This window comes from Myodes glareolus, chromosome 4, assembly GCF_982192425.1.
Source record: "Myodes glareolus chromosome 4, mMyoGla1.1, whole genome shotgun sequence".
NCBI classification, from domain to species: Eukaryota; Metazoa; Chordata; class Mammalia; order Rodentia; family Cricetidae; genus Myodes; species Myodes glareolus.
The window spans coordinates 39482428-39502576 of NC_142029.1; the positions used below are offsets into that span (position 1 = coordinate 39482428).

The following is a 20149-nucleotide window of genomic DNA, read 5'->3' on the forward strand; positions in this document are numbered from 1 at the left end:
GGAGGCCTTGTTCAGAGAGATTCCTTCAGAAGAGGAATTATAAATCAAGAATATCTCAGGAGGCTTCATTCCGGGAGCACACCAGCCCTATCAGCCCGCCCTTTGCTCCTATAGACCTGACCCTGAGCCCACACCAAAACAACAAATGGCCAGAGTCCCCAAATACTGGTCACAGGCAGCATCAGATTGCTGCTCTTTCTCCATCGAAAGGGTTTTCTTTTAATCCTATTACTGTGCCCATTATGTACATGGGCCTAGGGCAGGCAGCCATGTGTAAAACCACTCTTTCCCAAAGTCCTGGAAAATAATTTACACAGTTAATTCTATATAAGAAATCCAATTTGTAGTCCACTATGAGTTTAAACATGAAGATGAATTGGGAGCCAAGTCAACCCCTCAGGATTGGTTTTGACCTGAGGGTTTAAAATGAGGGCCCAGGAGACACTCAGTGAGAAAAGCACCTGCCATGAAGCCCAGTGACCCAAGATCAAGTCCCAAATAGAAAGAACTGACTCTCCTAGGTCTTCAGCTCAACCTCTACATGTGCCACAGCATACATGCCCACATATGCACAGTGTACATACATATAAATAAAATGTTATGGAAAAAAATTAAAACTAGCTTCTCTTGCATATTTATGACTGGGAGAGATGTTCCCATCCGAGACAGCAGGACTGGCAGAGACAGAGAGAGGAGGAGAGCAGGAAACCCAGTTAACAAGGAACAGAGGCTTGTGAGTGGAAGGGATTAGGGTTAAGACAGAGAAGGCGTTTTAACATCATTTCTGAATGCCACACTAAGGTGTCTGGACTTTTTAAGAAACCACTTCCCCATTGCCTCAGTGACCTTAGGCACTTGCATGTTTTAGGCACTTCCTGGTACCCACAGAGGGCTTTTGCCCGAGGGAAGAGTATTGCAGTGTCCGCAGATGTGAATCCGGTGTCACCTTTAAGGTCAGAGAGTTTGAGCTTATTTTTGTTCTTTCAAAGTTGTTGATAACAGGTGTGGCTATAAATAAGAGATCCTGACCTAGGATATGGTTAATTAATATTTTGAGTTTAGAGGTGGATTCACTTCACCTTGATCAAAGGTCAGAGAATTCAAGCCTCTTCCTGCTTTTTCAAGGAGATTGGCAGGGAGTGACTACTTGCAGGGCACTTAGTCTATTCCTTATATTATGTTAATGAAGTTTGTTGCCTCCCCCTCTTCCCTTATGGAGTGGAGTATACAAGCATGTGGAAAATAAACATGGGTGATTCCAGTATTTGCTGACTTTCCCTCTAGATGCTGTTTTGTGTTTTGTCTTTATTTCTCTCATATCTCTGTTACTCTTGCTTAACAATTTTAATCTTCCTGCTCCTACCCTGGGATGTGTGAACTCTGTTGAGAAGGGACCCTGAGAAATGTCACCCCAATGTGTGGTTTACGACAGAGTATGATCAGAAATGCGCTTTGGAATATGAAGAATTCGAACTTTTATGCATGTAAGTGTTATGATGACTTCAGAAACCCTCTGGTCTAATATTTCCCCAGTGGGAACATTTATAGTAACATGTATTGAATCCTGATTCAGCAGGATTCAATATGCTTTATACTAAAAAGAGTCATGCTGGCTAAATAAGTTTTTTAAAAAAGCTATGTGACTATTGATGAGAATGTAAATTTGTGCAGTCATTATGCAAAACAGAATATTGGCAGCCCCCTTTCAATTAAAAATAGAACCATCAATGACCTAGCAATACCATTACTGGGTGTTTGTGTGTGGTAGTTTGAGTAAGACTGGTCTCTACAGGCTTATATATTAAAATGCTTAGTTACCAGGGAGGGGTGATACGGGAGAATTGTCTGTATTCTGTCAATCATATTTTAATAAAACGCTGATTGGCCAGGCAGGCAGTATAGGTGGGAAAACCAGACAGGAAGTAGAGGTGATGCAATGAGAACAGGAGAATTCTGGGAAGCAAGGAGGTTCCTCAGCCACTCCTGTGCAGACCACTGAAGAAGCAACATGTAAGCTGCCCCCGCTGGAAAAGGTACTGAGCCATTATGGCTAACATAGATAATGATAATGGATTAATATAAGTTACAAGGACTAGTAAGAAGCCTGACCCAATGGGCCAATCAGTTTATAACCTTATGGAGTCCTGTGTGTGATTTTCTTTGTTGCTTGCCGGCTGTTGGGGTACCAGGAGGGACAGAAACCCCAACAAGCCGGCCCTCATGTTACAGAGGGGAACTGTTTGAAAGGATTAGAAGGAGTGGGGTGTGGCCTTTTTGGAGTAGGTTGGCCTTGTTGGAGGAAGTGTGTCACTTTGGGTGGGTTTTGAAGTTTCAGGAAAGCCCCCACCAGGCTCAGGGTCTCTCTCTCTCTCTCTGCCTGCTGCCTATGGATCACTGTGTGAAGCTCTCAGTTCCTTCTCTAGCACCATGCTTGCCTACATGCTGCCATATTCCCTGCAATGAAGAGAGAGGACTGAGCCTCTGAAGCTGGGAGCAAGACCTCAGTTAAATGCTTTCTTTTATAAGATTTGCCTTGGTCATGGTGTCTCTTCATTACACTAAGACAGTACCCAAAGAAAATGAACTCAGTATATTGAAGAGACATTGGCAACCCCACATTTATTGCCACCACTATTTACAGTGTGCAACCTAAGTGCCCATCAACTGATGAATAGAGCAGTAACACACACACACACACACACACACACACACACACACACACTCACACTCACACACTCTCACAGACTCACACACACACACACACTCTCTCTCTTTCACACACACACACACACATTCACACATACTCTCTCTCATACACACAGATGGAATACTATTCAGATGTAAAAAACAGATATTAGTCTGGAGAGATGGTTCAGTTCTTAAGAACAAATGCTATTTTTGCAGAGGACCTGAGGTCATTTCCCAATACTGGGTGACTCATCACCACCTGTAACCATAGCTCCAACAGATCTGATGCCCTCTAGTAGCCTCTGTAGGCACCTGCCCTCTTCCTCTCTCTCTCTCTCTCTCTCTCTCTCTCTCTCTCTCTCTTTCTCTCTCTCTCAGTAAAAATCTAAAAAACACACGAAACCCAAGAAATCCTTTCATTTGTAACACATGATCAAAACTGGAGGACATTACGTGAAATAAAATAACCAGGCACAGAAAGACAAATACGGTGTCATCCTACTTACCCATGGGGCTTAAAAGCATTGATCTTGAAAGTAAAGCAACGATCGCCAGATTCTGGGAATAGTAGGTCAGAGGGAGGGGCGGGGAGATATTGGCTCACAGGTGCTAAGTTGCAGTCAGATGAGAGGAGAAGATTCTGTCTAATGACACAGTCCTGTGACTATTTTGTTTCTCAAAATAGCTAAAAGAATATTTCTAATATTCTTGTCATGAATAAACAATAAATGTTTAAGATAACGGATATATTAATTGTCTTGATAAGAATTATATATATATATGTATATGTATATATATATACACACACACACACATACATATGCTGAAACACTACATTGTGTCAGTAAATATGTACAATTACTATATGTCAGCCAAAAATAAAATAGGGATACAGTGGCATACACCTGCACTTCTAACCACTTGTGAGATTCTACTTAAACTCGGGATTTTGAGACCATCCTGGACAACACAGTGAGAAACCCCATCTTAAAAAAAAGCAATAGAATAGAAGTTAAAATAAAAGTATCCTACACAGTAAATAGCAGCCCCTCCCCCCCGTTCTCTTTTATCCTCCTGTACCACCCCTTTCTATTTTTACTTTGTACTTTCTAAACCTCGCAGGTCATTAATAGACTGTGACTGCTGCTAACTGCGACTCCTCGGTAGCTAGCAATTAGCAGAGCAAGAAGCTGTGAAGGTGGGTGGGTTGAGCATCAGGATGCTGTATTCTCTGGGTTCCTGCCTGGCACCCCCTTGTGGTGGGAGGCTCTGAGCGAGGAAGACAAATGTGACCAACCTAGATGTTTGGATAAGAGAATGTCCTTAAAACAAAACAAAACAAAACAAAACATGATTTGGGTCTCTCAGCAAGGCAGACGGCTGAAGTGTGAGGTTGTATGGCTCTGTAGCTTTCAGACACCATGTGCAAACTAGCTTTCCTGTCTGATGCTTCTCAAGGCTAACGTGTTACGGAACGGTGCCACTGTTGAGGCAATATCTCGAGTTCCCACTGACAACCCAGATGATTATACATCCAGGACCTGCTTTAATAAATCACAAGTGCCAGCAACTTTCCATGCATCATGTGCTTGAGAACGGAAGCCAGGGGCGATGGGGAGGGGTCTGGGAGGCGCTACTTCTCTCTCGGCCATAGATATTTAACTTGGAAAGTTGACCAGAAAAGGCATAGGTGCTTCCCCTCTGAGGCCGATAGCACAGGTGATAACCAAAGATTGTGCCTGTAAAAGCAGTATTTCTATTTTTAACCATAATTTCCTTTTGTCCTACCAGGCATAGCCTACGTATCATTAAAGTTGAGGCAGCAGTGGGGCAATGGCTTTAGCCAAATATGGGGTTCCCGAATCAGACATAAAGGAGAAATGAAACCATTGTAAAGATTATTTGGTTATTTATTCAGGACTATTCAATAGAGAGGAAGAGGACTTGAAATCACCAAGCTTAGGTTTTGTTTGCAGTATATACCTTCCTAGATACCGAGATAACACCCATTTTTTTTTGACAAATATCAATGAGGTCTTTCAAAACATTCACACTAAGAATTGGTAGGGATAATTTTCTGTTAATTTGACACAAGTTAAAGTTATCTGAGAGAACCTCAAATAAGAAAATGCCTCCGGAAGATCAGGTTTAGGTAGGACTGCAGGGCATTTTCTTAGTTAGTGATTGATGGGAGAGGGCCCAGCCCATTGTGGGAACAGCCATCCCTGGGCTGGTGGTCCTGGGTTCTATAAGTAAGTGAGCGAGCAAGCCATGAGGAGCAAACCAATAAGTAGCACCCCTCCATGGCCTCTGTATCAACTCCTGACTCTAGGTTCCTGTGTGTTCCTGACTTCCTTCAGTGATACAGTGACATGAAGTGTAAGTCAAACACTCTCCCCTCTCCCCACCTCGCTCCACTACAAGTTTGGCCATGGTGTTTCCATGGTGTTTCAAGGCAGCAATAGAAACCCCAACTGGCACAATAAGCAATTTTTATTTTGTCTGTATAAAACACTTACATCTCAGGTAGAATTTTGAAGACAGAATGTGTGTTAGAGACTTTCTAGACTAAATTGGTCACTTAGCAACCGAAGAAGCCGAGACTCGGTGAAGTTGGATGTTCCTGAGGGCATGCCTGTTTGTGCTGAGGTCTCTAAGTGGTTCTCAATTCTGTCACCTCGTGGACTGTGTGACATGATCCAAGGAAGGGTGCAGCCCCAAGGCGGAGCTGTTGGTGTGTTTGCTCATATGGCAGATGTTGGCAATCACAGTTAATTAGTCTGCTAACCGAAGAGATTGTGCTCACAGGACTAATCTCAGAAGCAATTCTCACAGCTCCTTCCACTGCATCATCTTTAAAGCATTATCCCAAGGATAATCATCCATGTGTAGCGGCAACCTAGAATCCAGTGTCTTCAGGTTGTCCCATGGCTTGAAAAGAGGACAAAGAAGAGCCGAGATCACCAGCAGGCTACAAAGATCAAAGAGATTTCATTTTATAGGGAAATATTTCCCTATAATTGAGTCATAGTTAAACAATATGTGGAGTTGAGGAGCGGCGTTCTCACAAAATGATTTATAAACTGATTGATCCATAACTAATTTAGCTTCTTAGATTTGCTTCGATCTCTTTTAAACAGATTTTTTTTTCTTCTTGAGGAGAATCACAGACTGTAGACCAGGCTGCACTAGAACTCATTGTGTAGTCTGAGTTGTCCTTAAACTTGTGGTAGTCCTCCTGCCTCAGCCTCTGAGTGGTGACCATGCCTGGATATACAGATTATTTTTCTGTTAGCTCTAGAAAGGAGTTTGTCAAGTATGTCCACCATGGTCAACTGATGCTTAGCATAGTCTGTGCCATCCTCTAAGGCTTAGTGTAATTCCTCGATGGCAAAATGCGTTGATAGTCTATCTTCACCCAGTGTGGATGGTTCTTCTGTGCACATATGCTAACCTCTCAACGGAGGCAGTCCAGGTGAGAGTGTCGGTAGCTATGTGTGTGCAGTGAATGGGAGGTTCGGATCCATCAAGGCACCTTGAGGGTTTGACCTAGGGTTTAACATCCCATGTGGATTCTCACCATAGGCCGAGAACACTCAAGCCATTGTTTAAGAACACAGAGATCATGACCCGGAAGCTCTAGCTACCTCAGGAGCAGAAGCATACATTTTTAAGAGGCATAATGGGATTGGCACTGTGCCAAGCACTTTTGACATCTTTATTAATACTTGTAACAACCTTCTCTCTCTCTCTCTCTCTCTCTGTCTCTCTCTCTCTCTCTCTCTCTCTCTCTCTGTGTGTGTGTGTGTGTGTGTGTGTGTCTCCCTCTCACTCAGTCAGATATATATATATATATATATATATGTATATCTGATATTCTCCTCTCTCAATCCCCTCTTTCCCTATGTAGTTCAGGGTTTCATAGAACTGGCAATCCCCCCGCCTGAGCCTCCTGAGTGCCAGGCTTATAGGTGTGACCCATCATGCCTGGCTCTGATACTACTTTCATACTTCAGTCAGCAAGCATGTGCCAAGAGCAAGATCCATCTCTATAACGCTTGGCTTTCTATATTGTTCAAGTGGCTCAAATACAGGGCTTCTGTGACACATGCTTCACGGCCCCACGGAGCTGAGAGAGTTGTGAGAGTGGAGAGAAGCCCCCCTGCATCAGCACCTCCTCTCACTGGTTCATTTGGGCGTTCACGAATCTGTTGAAAAGAGACTCCCCAACTAAACGGTAGCTTGCCAGGCTGCCACACTCTGTCATGAGGCAGACCACTTCTCGTAGGAAGCATGAAAGCTCCATTTTCTTTTCATCTGTTTCGCATGACAGCAATGAACACAGTTTGAATGGGTGCACTGCTGTGCAGGACTTGGAAATATTCCCGTCTTCTGAGCTTGTTGGTTTAAGCATATTTTCTGTATCAGTTTCCTGGATTTGCTTACATAATGTACTTTGTATGCATTTCAAAGATCCTGAAAAGCTCCCCCAACCTGTTTGTTGGGGAAGATGCCTCCTACCTCTTCATTATGCAGGCGAAACCACCTGAATGTTCCCTACTGCCTGGAACACTTTGAAGCATTTTACAGTTTGTGTTTAGAAGATTAAGGATGATAGTGCTGGAGGGCAGTCATTGGTCAGCTGGTAAGAGCACTTGCCACTCTTCCAGAGATCCTGGGTTCAGTTCCCAGTACCTTGTGGTTCACAAGCATCCATTACTCCAGTTTCAAGGGGTCCAATGCCTTCTTCTGACTTCCCTGGACACTAGGTGTGCCATCTGGTACACATTCATATAATGTAAGCCAAACATTCATATTCATAAGATAAATAAACCTAAAACACTTTTAAATTTTAAAAAGCACGGGATATTTGTGTCTTCATGAAGATCACAGGTCTTTAATGGTCCAAGACTCTCTTTTTTCAAGTCCGTTTCTGACCTCAAGTGAGTTCATTCATATTCTTCAGATCTTAAAATTGAGTTTCCCTGCTTCCCCTGGCCTCCGAGGATCTTCCACCACTCAGGCCCCCAGAGGGCTTCCATCGCGTCCTGCCACCTCCAGGACACCCTCTCCACCTTGTTTAGTACTGACCATCTTTCTCTTCCCAGCATTTACAAAAGCACCGCCTTGTCATGGCACTCACATGCTGGGTAAAAAGCAAGGCATCGTCTTTTGGCTAGATTCAATGTAGGGTGAGATTTCAACTGGAAAAATTCAGTCTTTACTAGTACCCCATTACTTTCCTCCCTGGGGAAATGGACAAAACAGGAGGGGGAGCGTAGTGGGGGATGAGAGAGAGAGGTCAATATAGAAAGAAAGGGAGGGAGGGAGGGAAATAACAGTAAGGACATCCTTCATGTAGGTCTGTATGCATACATACAGAGTTTAAATGAAGTCCCTCTTCTCGGGTTTATTTCCCCCAAGAGCCATAGATTTTCTAATAAAACCACACATACCAAGCATGAAGAATCCTTTTTCTAATTGCTGGCTGGGGGGTTCAAGAGACTCCTTCAACAACATGGGCTACTGTTGTTGCTCTTGGTTGCCTCCCAGAAGTTGAAAGTAGTCTCGATTGCTGAAGACACCATGGTCTTTGTGACATGTAATTTGGAGGATCTAAACTGGATCTGCTCTGCAAACCTCGTCCCTAAGGACTAGCTTTCGTAACCCTCGAAGTTCTGTCTAAGCTTCTCTAGGAAAGAACCAACCAACAGTTCTACCCAGCGGTGGCACCTATGAACCACAACAACCAGCACGGCAAGATTCCCATAAGGGTGAAAAAAACGGCGTTCATATCTTGGTGGCAACCAATAGCTCTGATTGGACTCAAAGCCTGCTTACAGAAGGGAAATTGTGCTTGTACTAGACACCAAGTGAACTACACATGGCTAGAGAGGCTGTGGGTCTTAGAGGAGATCCTATTGCTATCACTTCCCTAAATCAATATAACTCCTAAATGCATTCAAAATACCTATCTCTCTGTACACAGATATGTGTATGAAGACATTTTTATTTGCTGGGCTATGGTGGCACAAACCTTTAATCCCAGCACTCAGGAGGCAAAGGTAGGCGGATCTCTGTGATTTCGAGGCCAGTCTGGTCTACAGAGTGAGTTCAAGGACAGCCAGTGCTATTACACAGAGAAACCCATCTCAAAAAACCAAAAGAAAAAAAAGATACACTTATTTTAGCTCTCACCCCTCATCAAAGAAACTCTCCTCTTTGCAGCCGATGGAGACCATTACAAAAGTCCACAAGCAGTCAAAAGAGAACAACTGATTGTCATGTGTCAGCCTTAACGGACACATTTATGACACCATTCCGCATCCAAGGCCGTTATTTTAAAAGGGAACAATTGGGTACATGGATAGAGATGGAGAGATGGAGGGAGGAGAGGTATGAGGAAATGATGCAATTGTATTTTGATTTAAAAAATTAAAAACAATAACAACAAGAAAACCATATAGAAAGAAAGAAAAGAAGGAAGAGACGAAGAGAAGAAAGAAGAAAAAGAAAGAAAGGAAGGAAGTAAGGAAGGAAGGAAGGATGAAAGGAAGGAAGGAAGGAAAGAAGGAAGGAAGGATGGACGAGAGGGAGGGAGGGAGGGAGGGAAGGAGGGAAGAAGGAAGGAAGGAAGGAAGGAAGGAAGGAAGGAAGGAAGGAAGGAAGGACGGGAGGGAGGGAGGGAGATAGGGAGGAAAGAAGGAAGGAAGGAAGGAAGGAAGTGAGAGAGGGAGGGAGGGAGGGAGGGAGGGAGGAAGGAAGGAAGGAAGGAAGGAAGGAAGGAAGGAAGGAAGGAAGGAAGGAAGGAAGGAAGGAAGGAAGGAAGGAGTCAGGCTTCTCTTATACTGGCCTGGTTCATTTTTCTCCCCTCAAAGCCATGAAATACAGTGCTCACTAGATGGCGCTCAAAAGCAAAAGAAGTAAAGAAGTAGTGAAATGGAAGCGACCAAAGTGATTTTTCTCTTTTTAAAAACAGCTCCGCGCGGTGGGGAGCGCGTGGGGTGGCATACCGGCTTCCGGGATGCTTATGGGGTTATTGCTGCTCTGGGATTTCCATGGACACTTGACTCGAAATGCAGTGCACACTCCCTGGGCCATCTTTCCCTGGGTTCCTTGCAGCGTGACCTCCCCAGCCCGGGTCTGGGAGAGCAAGTTCAGACCCAGAGCTTGGAGCCACCTCCAGCTCTAATTGGCACCACCGCAGCCCTCAGTACTTTTGGGATGAACGAAGATAATAATTGTCTTTCAAATCAGAGTAAAACCAATAGACCCGGGACGGATGATATTAAGCTCCAGATCCATGCATTTTTACATGTAATTCTAAAAGTTCTTATTAATTTAGTGTTAATAAAGTCTAAAGGAAATTCTAACGATTTCTCTGTATTCTGTTCCCTTGTCAAAGCTCAGGGCTCAGTGGTTTGTACAGCAGATAGCTCTCTCCGGCTATGGACTGAGATACGGTGGCAGCGTTCCTGCCTCCTGCCACAGGCCCAACTTGAGGACACTGTAGGGCATTCCGTACCTTCGGAGGGCATAGACCTGTTCAGCCTTTCTGGGTTGCAGCGAGAGACCCACGAATCAGGGGAGGGTGGGAGAGCCTATTTTCAGGCCTGACCGAGTTTCGGTGACTTTCTGCTTTAGGGGAAGGGAAAAGGAATGTCATGATGTTCATGAGAGGGTCGGTGTGTGGGACGGGCGGTACAGATTGAAACTGAAGTGGGCTCAGATGTGTCTGGCAGAGAAGACAGTGCCGGGGGTCCAACAGGAAAGAGTTCGGTGGAAAATTACCTCAGGAGACAAGGGACGCACTGCGTGATCCCAAGAAACAGGGTCAAGCGCACAGAAGGCAAGTCCTTTCATAGTAGGGCTCACTAGGTTGTGAATGTGGTTCCCGAGAGTAACCAATGTTTGTTTTCAATCTAAAATTATGGCACAATGCTATGGGGAATTGCATTCGGAGAAGTGTGGGCTTTAGTAGAGTTCACGGAGGATTAGGCGGCAGCATGGTCAGTAGACGACTTTCCAAGAGTCCATTCTGTAGAATAGGCTACCGTCAAAGGGTGCACACGGACTGTCTTTAAATTCCAGCCACTACAGGGACTACGCAATTGGTCATTTTTGTGACAGGCTCTTATTATTTTTCCCCTACACAGTTTCTCCAACAAATAATAAAGGGGTGTAGGGATTATGCCTACTCTGCGTACTTATTAAGACTAAAAAATAGTGCCAATTAGTACATGCGATTAGTATGGGTTTTATTGTCTTTGTTGTGTTGAGTGACAGCTACCTCCTTCTCAGTGGTGACTACTGAACAGGAATCTGGCAAGCAGTGCATTTTACTGGGAGCTGGAGTTTGTTGATCCACAGTTTAGCTGAAAGCATCTTGGATGGCAGCCTGTAATTAATTCTGACATTTGCCATTTGCCAGCCTCGAGGTCTGCCTGTGTGTGAGGAGCCTTCTTAGAAATTCAAGGGGGGAAGTTGTGTGTGGTTTCTGCATTCTTGAGATCTTCAACTGGCACAGTCAGTTGGTATAAAAGCCCTACATGCTTCTGAGGAATTTCATAGCCACCAAAATAAAAGGCGTCTCTCTTTGCTGGAGATGCTAGCAGAATACAGAGCAATCTGTGATTTATTCGGTTTTTCAGTTTATGAATCACAGACCCATTTATTTGGGGAGTTCTCAGAAGGGATTAGCAAGGCCAAACACAGTCATAGGAGTGTTAGCTATGAATTTGGTCTAACGGAATGCCTCTTTTTCAGAGAATGTGGACGTTAAGATACTGATTTGAATATGGAATACTAGCCCCGCGAAAAGCATGTGGGAATCTTCAGGTTGCTGTTGTCTCACTTCATTTAGGTTGGTCTCAAACTCTCTTCGGGAAGGTGGGGAGGTCACTCACTTCAGAGGGAAGAGTAGAAGAACCCCGTGGATGATGTTGATGCTCCCCTTTCCATCAACCTCACCAAAGTTGGGCCTCTGACATGGCCAAACCATTAGCCTGCTTTTGGCAAGTGTTTGGATGACCACTGAGCTGCCCCCTTACATGACCACAGCTGCTGCCACCGCTGCCGCCACCAACAGCATCCCCTGGCTTCCTTCCAGCCTCCCTCCCGCTCTCTTTTGTGTGGTGCTGGACTTGAGGCAGGGGCTGTACCTCCTGCTCTTTCCTTGCTTGTGATCCTCATTGCCTCACCACAGTTTCTCACTGCTCATTGCTAGTTTTCTTTTTCTCTCCTGATTCAGCTACACCTGTTTGCTGGCTCTGCTTCCCAAGTGTGCACTGCCAGGCTGAGCTCTGTCCTGACCCCTAGAGGACGGCTTTCCCTAGGGAGCGGTGGGCTCACCTAATTCCCATTCCTTAGCACTGGAAAACACTCACCCACCCTTTTTTTTTTTTTAAACTTTGCTTCCTTAATCGCAAGGGATCTTATTAGTTTTGTATTTCTTTTTGTATTTAAATTTAAAAATCTCACCGTAGGCACCGCTCTTTGTAGCTGTGTATTTTTATTAAATACTTTCCAAAAATGTAGCATTTTGTGAACGATAAGACTGCCTTTAGCATACTCAGAGGACTGTTTAGTACTTCACAGACATTTTGGGTGTTCCAAAATGTATTAAAGTTTAACTCTAAAAGACTTTATATACTGGGAGAGTCTGGGCAAGAAAAAAATGTACGATTCCAACATGGATTCAAGTCGATCTGACAAGGCTCTGAAGTGACCTGGTTTCTTCACTTTCTGTTCCTTCTAGTCAGAGTCCCCCTTTCTCTCTTCTCTGTACCACAGCTGCCACCATACTGGAGTAGCTAGACATGTCTGCATTTTCCTCCCATCCTTCTGAAATAGTTCCTCCCTCCCTCCTCCGTATGGATCGCTCACATAGCAGAACCCAGCCCCTTTCTATAGTGTGACTATTGATTCCACTCTGTTTCCTTAACCTCTGTAGAGTCGATGTTCTCTCTGTCTCTGTCCTTCATCTTTCTTTGTCCTTCTGCACTGTTAACATCCAGATTATGGTTCCTACCAGGTTCTAGTAACCCTTTTTGTATTTGTTTTTTGTTTCTCTTGGTAGTTAGTTGGCTCTTTGATGGAAGAGTTGGAGTTACTTCCCCTTTAGATCTTGGTCACCATTAAGAGCGTCTGACTCCTGGCAGATAATGTGCAGTTGTTTCTGAGTGTGTGGATGGATAGGAACCCATGCCAAGCTTACAGTAGCATTTCCTTACTTTTCTGTAATAGGCAAGAAAAGGAGGGAGTAAGAGGTTGCATAACTGCTGATGGGTTTGGAAGAGTTACTCAATGTTTGGAAGAAGTGGCAACCCGACCTTCAGGACTGTGTTAGAAGCCAGGCAGAGCTGCCAGGTCCCACTCCATTAGCTATCCGCCTTTGTACAGCCTGCAAGACAGGGATGTTTATTTCTTTAAACATTTCTAAATGGTTAGATTCTGAGTAGTTACGTAAGTACTTACATAATATTTTCAGTTTTTCCTTTTGGCTCGCAAAGCTGAAAGTGTTTACTCTCTGGCTCCTGGAGACAAACTTTGCTAGTGTGTGGAAGACAGTTACTTTGTTTGACTCACTATTTACTATTGATTACGGACCAGACATTTTACAGCTCTGTAAAGTTAGAAGTTAACACACCGAGGACCATAAAGCTACAGTGTTTTACTTTCTACAGTGTTTATAGTTACAGTCTTATTTTCACATTCTCTTTTGTTCTCTGGCTATAGAAAATCTGTTTCAATAGCCTCTCTCCACAAGCCTTGCCAGCCTAATGATTCTTTCCGAAGTTAAATGAAACTTTAGCGCATGCTCCCTATCTGTCTGTGTGGCAATTATGGCTTTTATGTTTTGAAGGAGACTCCTGGTGCAGGTGGGAGAGGCAGGGTGGGTATATCAGGTGATTTTGGAAGCCAGGAGAAACCTTGGCAGGGTGGGAAAGTTTGGCTGTGTATAACACTGGCTTATATATGACTTTTCTCAACAAGATAGTCAGGGAGGGGAAAGGGGATAGAAATTCAGAGACTCAATGTTGCTACAGAGTGTCTGACTGCCTTGCCTCGGAGCAGCTTAGACTCAGAGGATGCCTGTTCTACCTCCCAGTGAATGCTCAAACGATCAAGAATAGAAGCAGAGGGGTCTCCTTTATTTGCCAAAAGCGACCTGGAATCATTAGGGCCTTTGCTTGTCAGTGCTTGCAGGACTCCTTCCCTTCAAGCTCCTGGATGGACACTCTTGCGTGTCAGCTGGCCTTGTCTACCCGAACAGACCACACGAGCAGTCCAGCCAGGTGAGTGGGAATCTGAGCCCCATTTACACTTGTCTTCGTTCAGCAGCATTGTCTGTGAGATAGCCGCAGCTGGGTGTAAGAGGAGGACACTGTGATTTGCTCGCCTGTCAGTCACCAGGACAGCTTCTACTCAAATACATTGCTGAAAGGAGAAAACCTGGCTTAGCTAGTCATTCTGTAAAACTAGGGGCAAAAGTGCTGTCATACTGCTAGATGAGAAGGAAAGTGATTGACAAATTCCACTGCATACTTTCTCTACTCTTTCAAAATGTAGACATTTATTTATTTCTTAATAGAAACGGGAGGGGAATATAACATTGCCTCTGACTTCTGTCCACAGCACTCCAAATTATAATAAATTATAATAAAATTATTTATTTATTTCCCCAAACTAAAACTGCACAGGAGGCTACTGATAAGATGCTTTACTACAATAGAACTGGACTTTTTTTTTTTAAGAACAATGTTTTAGTCTTCATGTTTTATATTTTTATAAGACATACAAATTCATGGAATTAAAAAATTAATGCTTTTCTCAAACAATAGTGTTGAGTTTGGGGTTTTTAGAGAACTATTTCTATGTTCTATATTGAAACAAAACTGCAAACAGGCAGGAGGGGAGGGTCACAGGCGAATGAAGGTGGTCTTTGTGTGTCTGTCAAAGTGTGTACCTAGTTGCCACTTGCTTTTGGCTCTTTCCTAACAGCCACCACCTCCAGTGACAGTCTGTACTCCCGTGTCATTGCAGTGTGGGCCTCCCCAGCCTTGGCCCTCGCTGTTTCCAGCTGCTCAGGCGTGGCTATCAGCCCACTCATTGGCCAGTTTATCAATGTAGAGGCTTCAGAAGTCTCTGTAGTGCATCTAATCCTACATTCCCTCCTGCTCAGGTGGCCGGGTCTCAGTGAGCAGAGATTTAAAAGGAAGCATAGTATTCTTTGTCTGGCACCAAGCCAAGCCCATAGAAACTTGCTTGAAGTCTGCTACATAAGAAAATGACCATTAAAAGGTATGTTTGAACTCAAAAGACCTATTTTTGTTGCCAACATAGTTTAAAGATGTCCTTTCTCCACAGTTCCTTTGGGCAGGAACTGTCAAACATGGACAGGTCACACGAAGGGGGATGGAGCTCACTAGTTCAGAGATGGTGTTCAAGGTCTGGTGAACCACTCAAATGCTCGCTTGCTGGTTCCCTGCGTGAATCTGCTCTTTGCCTGTGACGAGATTGTTGAGGATCCACAGCTATGAGCAAGGGAGTCCACTGGCTCAGGCAGGCCTGGTCCCCCATGGCTGCTCCTGTCTTTGTCCATCTGCATTATCGCTGATGAGAAGGAAAACTTTTAAGTGTTGTTTGGAGCCGTGGCTTCAGCCTGTACACTGCACAGTGAAACTAGAAGCTCTTGTAGTTGAGGAGTGTATATAATTTTTGCTTTATGTAGAAGAAACCATTCTCATTTTTAAAACTTTTATGAAGCCATCTCTAATGTCCTGATCTTCCTGTTTTCAGCTCTTCTGTCTGGAGCATTGCTAATGTTTTAACAGTCTCTCCATAGCCATTTTCTGCCAGACTTCTAACATTAATTAATTTTTGTCCTTCATTCATTATTTCATTATTTTTCTCTGCATTAAAAACAGATTTTCTATCTCTAGGTATTTAGTAAAGAATAGAATATGGAGAACTATTTAACCCCAAAGCTCAGAGTAACAAAACAGTCCAGTAAATTCTGCAAATTATCTCCCTGTGGATACCAAGTGGTCATTCATTCATTCATTCATACAGCAGTTTCATTCATGTTCATTGCTGGACACAGTACGTCTGCCTCTCTGGAAGTTCCTGAGCTGCTCCCAGGGTTGTGGAAAGCAAACAGACCGTCCAGTTGGCCCTCTCTGTCCTTCCCTTATTGAATCTCTCAAGTTGGGTATGCACCCAAGCACACTGGGAAGCTTGGAGGCAATTTAATCTTAGGTATCTCAACATAAATTTGACTCCAGCAGAAGCTATAGCTGATGTCAGTAGCCTCTCACTTCTACCAGCTGCCTAGAAGAAAGGCTACACTGCACAGCGGTTCACAGGGTAACAACAAAAATAGCTTCAGCCCCAATTGCTCCACTAATACCTTGCCATGTTAGTTCTTAATCACTCTTTATGGTACCCTGTTCAGGTCATAAATTAGTAGTCTGGTTAATTATGCCACTGTTGTAATACTAACTATTAACATTTATTAGGCAACTATAATGTGTCAAACACTATGCTGGAGACTAAAAATACCCTTTTTTATTAATTCTCATGCTCTTAGATAGTTCCCTATTGTGGTTCAGGACTGTCCTCCAAACTAAACTGCCATCATCTTTATAAATTTGTCTGTGCCTGTTTGCAAGGATACCATAGCTGAACTTGTTGACTCTTGGTGGTCCCTCACAGAAGGAGGGATGGGAAGGGTCATCGGATCACTGTCTCCTCATTCTTCAGCCATCCCTACCAACCAGTTGCATGCAGTTCTTCCCTAATTTAATGTAACCTCAGATAGAGACTAATGAAGTGAGGTGGCAGAGGACTTGGGAGAGGGCTCCATCTCCATGGCCGCATGGGAGCCATCATTAGTACTGGGCACAGACCTTGCAGTGTGGCTGCTTCAATGACACGCATGTTCCGAGCCATGCCCTCTACTCATTTCTCTGTAAATAAGTCTAATAAATCTAATGGTTCTCCAGAGTTAGTGTTGGTGTATGTGTATCTCAGTTTGTCGCTGGGACCTTAGGTGAAGGGGTAGACATTGTCTCCCTTAGGGAAAGAATTTTAATAACATTTTACTGTGGAAATTGGCTGCTGCTATTAACATACAGGATTCACATTCAGGATTGGGTTCTCGAGGCCATGGGCTATGTTGCGCTTCTTTCAAGCGTCAGCAATGGTCCCCAGCTCAGTCATAACATGACAGTACTAGCCTCCAGTGCCTTTCTAAGGCATTTATCAAGTGGTCTAATGTTGAAACTGTCCTCAGAGGCATACATCCAGCCTTGACCTGGCCCTTCCACGGACTTTTTTATTTTTATTTTTGGACTGAGTGGACTCCGAAGGACTGCCAACTGACTGAGGGGTGAAGGAAGGCAGGGGCCAAGGCTCTCACCTCTCCTGTGCTCCCTAGTTTTCCTGCTACTTCTACCATTCGACTGTAAAGAACAGTCTCAGCTCTGGGTACCTTCTGTGGATAGAGGCAGTCAGTCTTTCCCCGATGTTCAGGTGGTCTTTGATTGCTCAGGGGATCAGGGGATCTCAAAGGTTTCCTTAGGCAGCTCCTGTTTGGAGGTAACTACTCCCCTGCTCGGTGCCCAAGGCCAGGCTGTCTTTTTAATGATGCTGTTTACCAAGGCACTGAAGCAATTTTCGTAGGATTGCTCCAAAGCCTGCTCTGTCAAAGATAAATGTTTCCTACTGAGCTTTTTTGGCTTGCAGTTTTGCCCAAGGCCTTTTCCCTCTGCCTTCATAGTTAGTCCACAGAGAACCAGAGAGAGCATTAAAGATCCACTTCACTAATTCATAGCCAATTAGGAAACTTTGTTTTGAATCTGACTGGAAGGTTGCTTTGGTAGTGGGATAGAGCCCCCTCTGTCCTGCCCTCCAGGGGATTAAAAACCTTCCTGCAGTTAGAGAACAATTTAGAAGTTCATGGTGAAAACAGTCCCCAATACAGGCCCAGCCCATGACAGTGGCATACACTCTTCTGGAGTAAGCATTCGCTTTCTGTTAGACAGTTTCTGGCTACTGTTTTACACACATGGGCACAGCACTAGGGTGTGCAAGTGGGAGAGGGGCATGATTTTCTTGTCTGGTTAATTTCTCCAAGTTTGATTTTTGATCTAATTTCCTCCCTCTTCTCAGGATTTGATCTCAGTTTTATCCCAATTTTTTTTTTTTTTTTTTTTTTTTTTTTTTTTTTTTTTTTTTTTTTTTTTTATGAAAAAGACTCTTCTATAGTTCACCGAGACCACAGGCTTCTGAAGCAGGAGGCTTAGGTTGCTGCAGTTTTTTTTTTTTTTTTTTTTAGAAAGTTCTTTGACCTCCAGCAGAATGAAAATTAACTTGGTTTGGGGCTACATTTAAAAAAGTCTCAGTATAGCAAAAGTTTAGTCCTGTGAGGAAATGAAAGCTATCAGACCGTGCAGTTGGGGTGCCCGTACCCCTTGCTTTTCTATGTAGGAACCCTTGAGTCTGTAGGTTAAAGACCCTCCTTCCTTAATCACAGAGCTCATAGCTTCTAAACGCTTGTCTTGTTACTTGTGACTTCATTTCGTTTTTGTGATCTGACCAGTTGATCAGCATGCTTAAAAGCAAAACAGAATGACCCCAAAGTTCCCCGGGCTTTCATTGTTGGCGTCACCTACCTAGTTCAACGTTGAGAGAGTAGCTGTCAATTTCCAGATTGAGTTGCTGCGCTGCAGTGGCTTGGAGATCCTCCAAGACCCCACGCACCGCCTGGGTGAGGTTGTAGGGGACCACTTTTGCAAAGCGCACTCTGCTGTTCACAATCACACTCCCGTTTCTGAAGCTGAGGATTTCCAGGTGCTTAAACCCTGTAAGGTTGGATCGCAGATACGGAACCAGCTGCAAAAGAAGCAAAAACAAACCAAGATTAGTTTATTCCTAACTCAGTCACTGCCGAGTCTGTTTATGCTCTCTCTCCATTACCTGAGGCACACATTTTCTTTCTTCATTGCTGGTTTTGTTGCTGGGTGTGAGACCAGAACACCCCAACCCTCAGTGATCTGTTTGTAGTAAATATGTCCACATTTCCACCCTTCTGCCTGCATTAAGGTAGATGGATAGGGATTTCTTCATGCCTTGTGAGAACAGATTTTTTTTTTTTAAACTCAAGCCAAGGAATGCCAGCTTACTATTTTTTTAAAAAAAGTTACTATTCCAAATTTGAGTTCAGGAGTCAACCAACCTATGTCTGTGTAAATGGAACTGTGAAATGTGAAGCCTGAAATGACCCACTGAAATCAAAATACCCAAACTTGATGTGTCTCTAGTGAAACTTCATAGCATGCAGAAGGGAAGTGACAATCAGGACATCTGAATGTGGCTACTGAAGCTGGTTCCAACCAGTTGGGTGGCCTTCACTGAGCAATGCAATGCAATACCTTGTGGAACTGTGTGCTTATCTGCCTTGTGAGAGGGCAAAAGTGGCTTCCCAGGGATTTTGTTCCAAACATGATTTAATAATCTCAAAAGCATTCGTAGGCCATGTGTCTCCCTTGTGTTCACACTTGTCTCTTGGCGCCACGGCCATCTTGAAGGTCATTGTCCAGAAACGTTTGCATCTCATTTCCTGACTCTAGGAGGATTCATGAACAACAGCCCTATAAATACGGACAGCACCAGGGTTCAAGCCGCAGGCTTCCAGGCTTGCCTCAGACTTCTTGCGCTTTCTCACCTTGTCTATATGACTAGAATGCTGACCCTGGCCTTGTCTCGCAAGTTGTGCCAGTTTGCTAAGTGAACCGGGCACAAATAGGGGACGAAGGAACCTCAGTTAGGAATAGCCTTCATCAGATTGGTCCATGGTCTGCCTGTGTCTTGTTTTCCTGACTAATGATTGATGTGGGAGGGCCTAGCTTATGGTGGGCTCTGCCACTCTTGACGGCCGCTTCTGGGTTACACAAGAAGACAGGCTGAACAAGTTATGAGGAGCAGTCCTTGTAAGCAACATTCCTCTGGGGTTTCTGCTTCTAGCTTCTGTCTTAAGTTCCTGCCTTGGAGTCCCTGCATGATAAATTGTAATCTGTAAGGTCAGGTAAACCATTTACTTCCCTTGTTGATTTCGGTAATGCTGTTCATCATGGCAACAGTGAAACGTGATATGGGATTCCCCTCTGTATGCTGTGAATACCGTTGGTTAATGAATAAAACTGTTCCTGCCAGTGGCTTAGCAGAAGAGAGCAAGACAGGAATTCCAAGCAGATAGAGAAAGAAAATACACAGAGCCAGAGAGAAGCCATGTAGCTGCTGTAGGAGACAGATGCTGGATACTGGATGGAGCGAGCCTTGCCGGTAGGCCACAACCACCTGGCGATACACAGATTAATAGAAATGGGTAAATTTAAGATATAAGAGTGCTAGAAATATACATAAACTATTGAGCAAATAGTATTGCAAATCATATAGT

The 20149-nt window shown here is 44.0% G+C and overlaps 1 protein-coding gene across 1 annotated transcript in view; it reads right to left on the reverse strand.

Annotated features, from left to right (window-relative positions):
- Nucleotides 1–20149, reverse strand: part of Impg1 (interphotoreceptor matrix proteoglycan 1) — a 121049-nt gene that overhangs the window by 15458 nt on the left and 85442 nt on the right. Inside the window, exon 13 of the mRNA XM_048435693.3 lies at nucleotides 18366–18585. Coding sequence (XP_048291650.3) covers nucleotides 18366–18585 — 220 coding nt within the window. The remainder of the gene's footprint in view (nucleotides 1–18365; nucleotides 18586–20149) is intronic.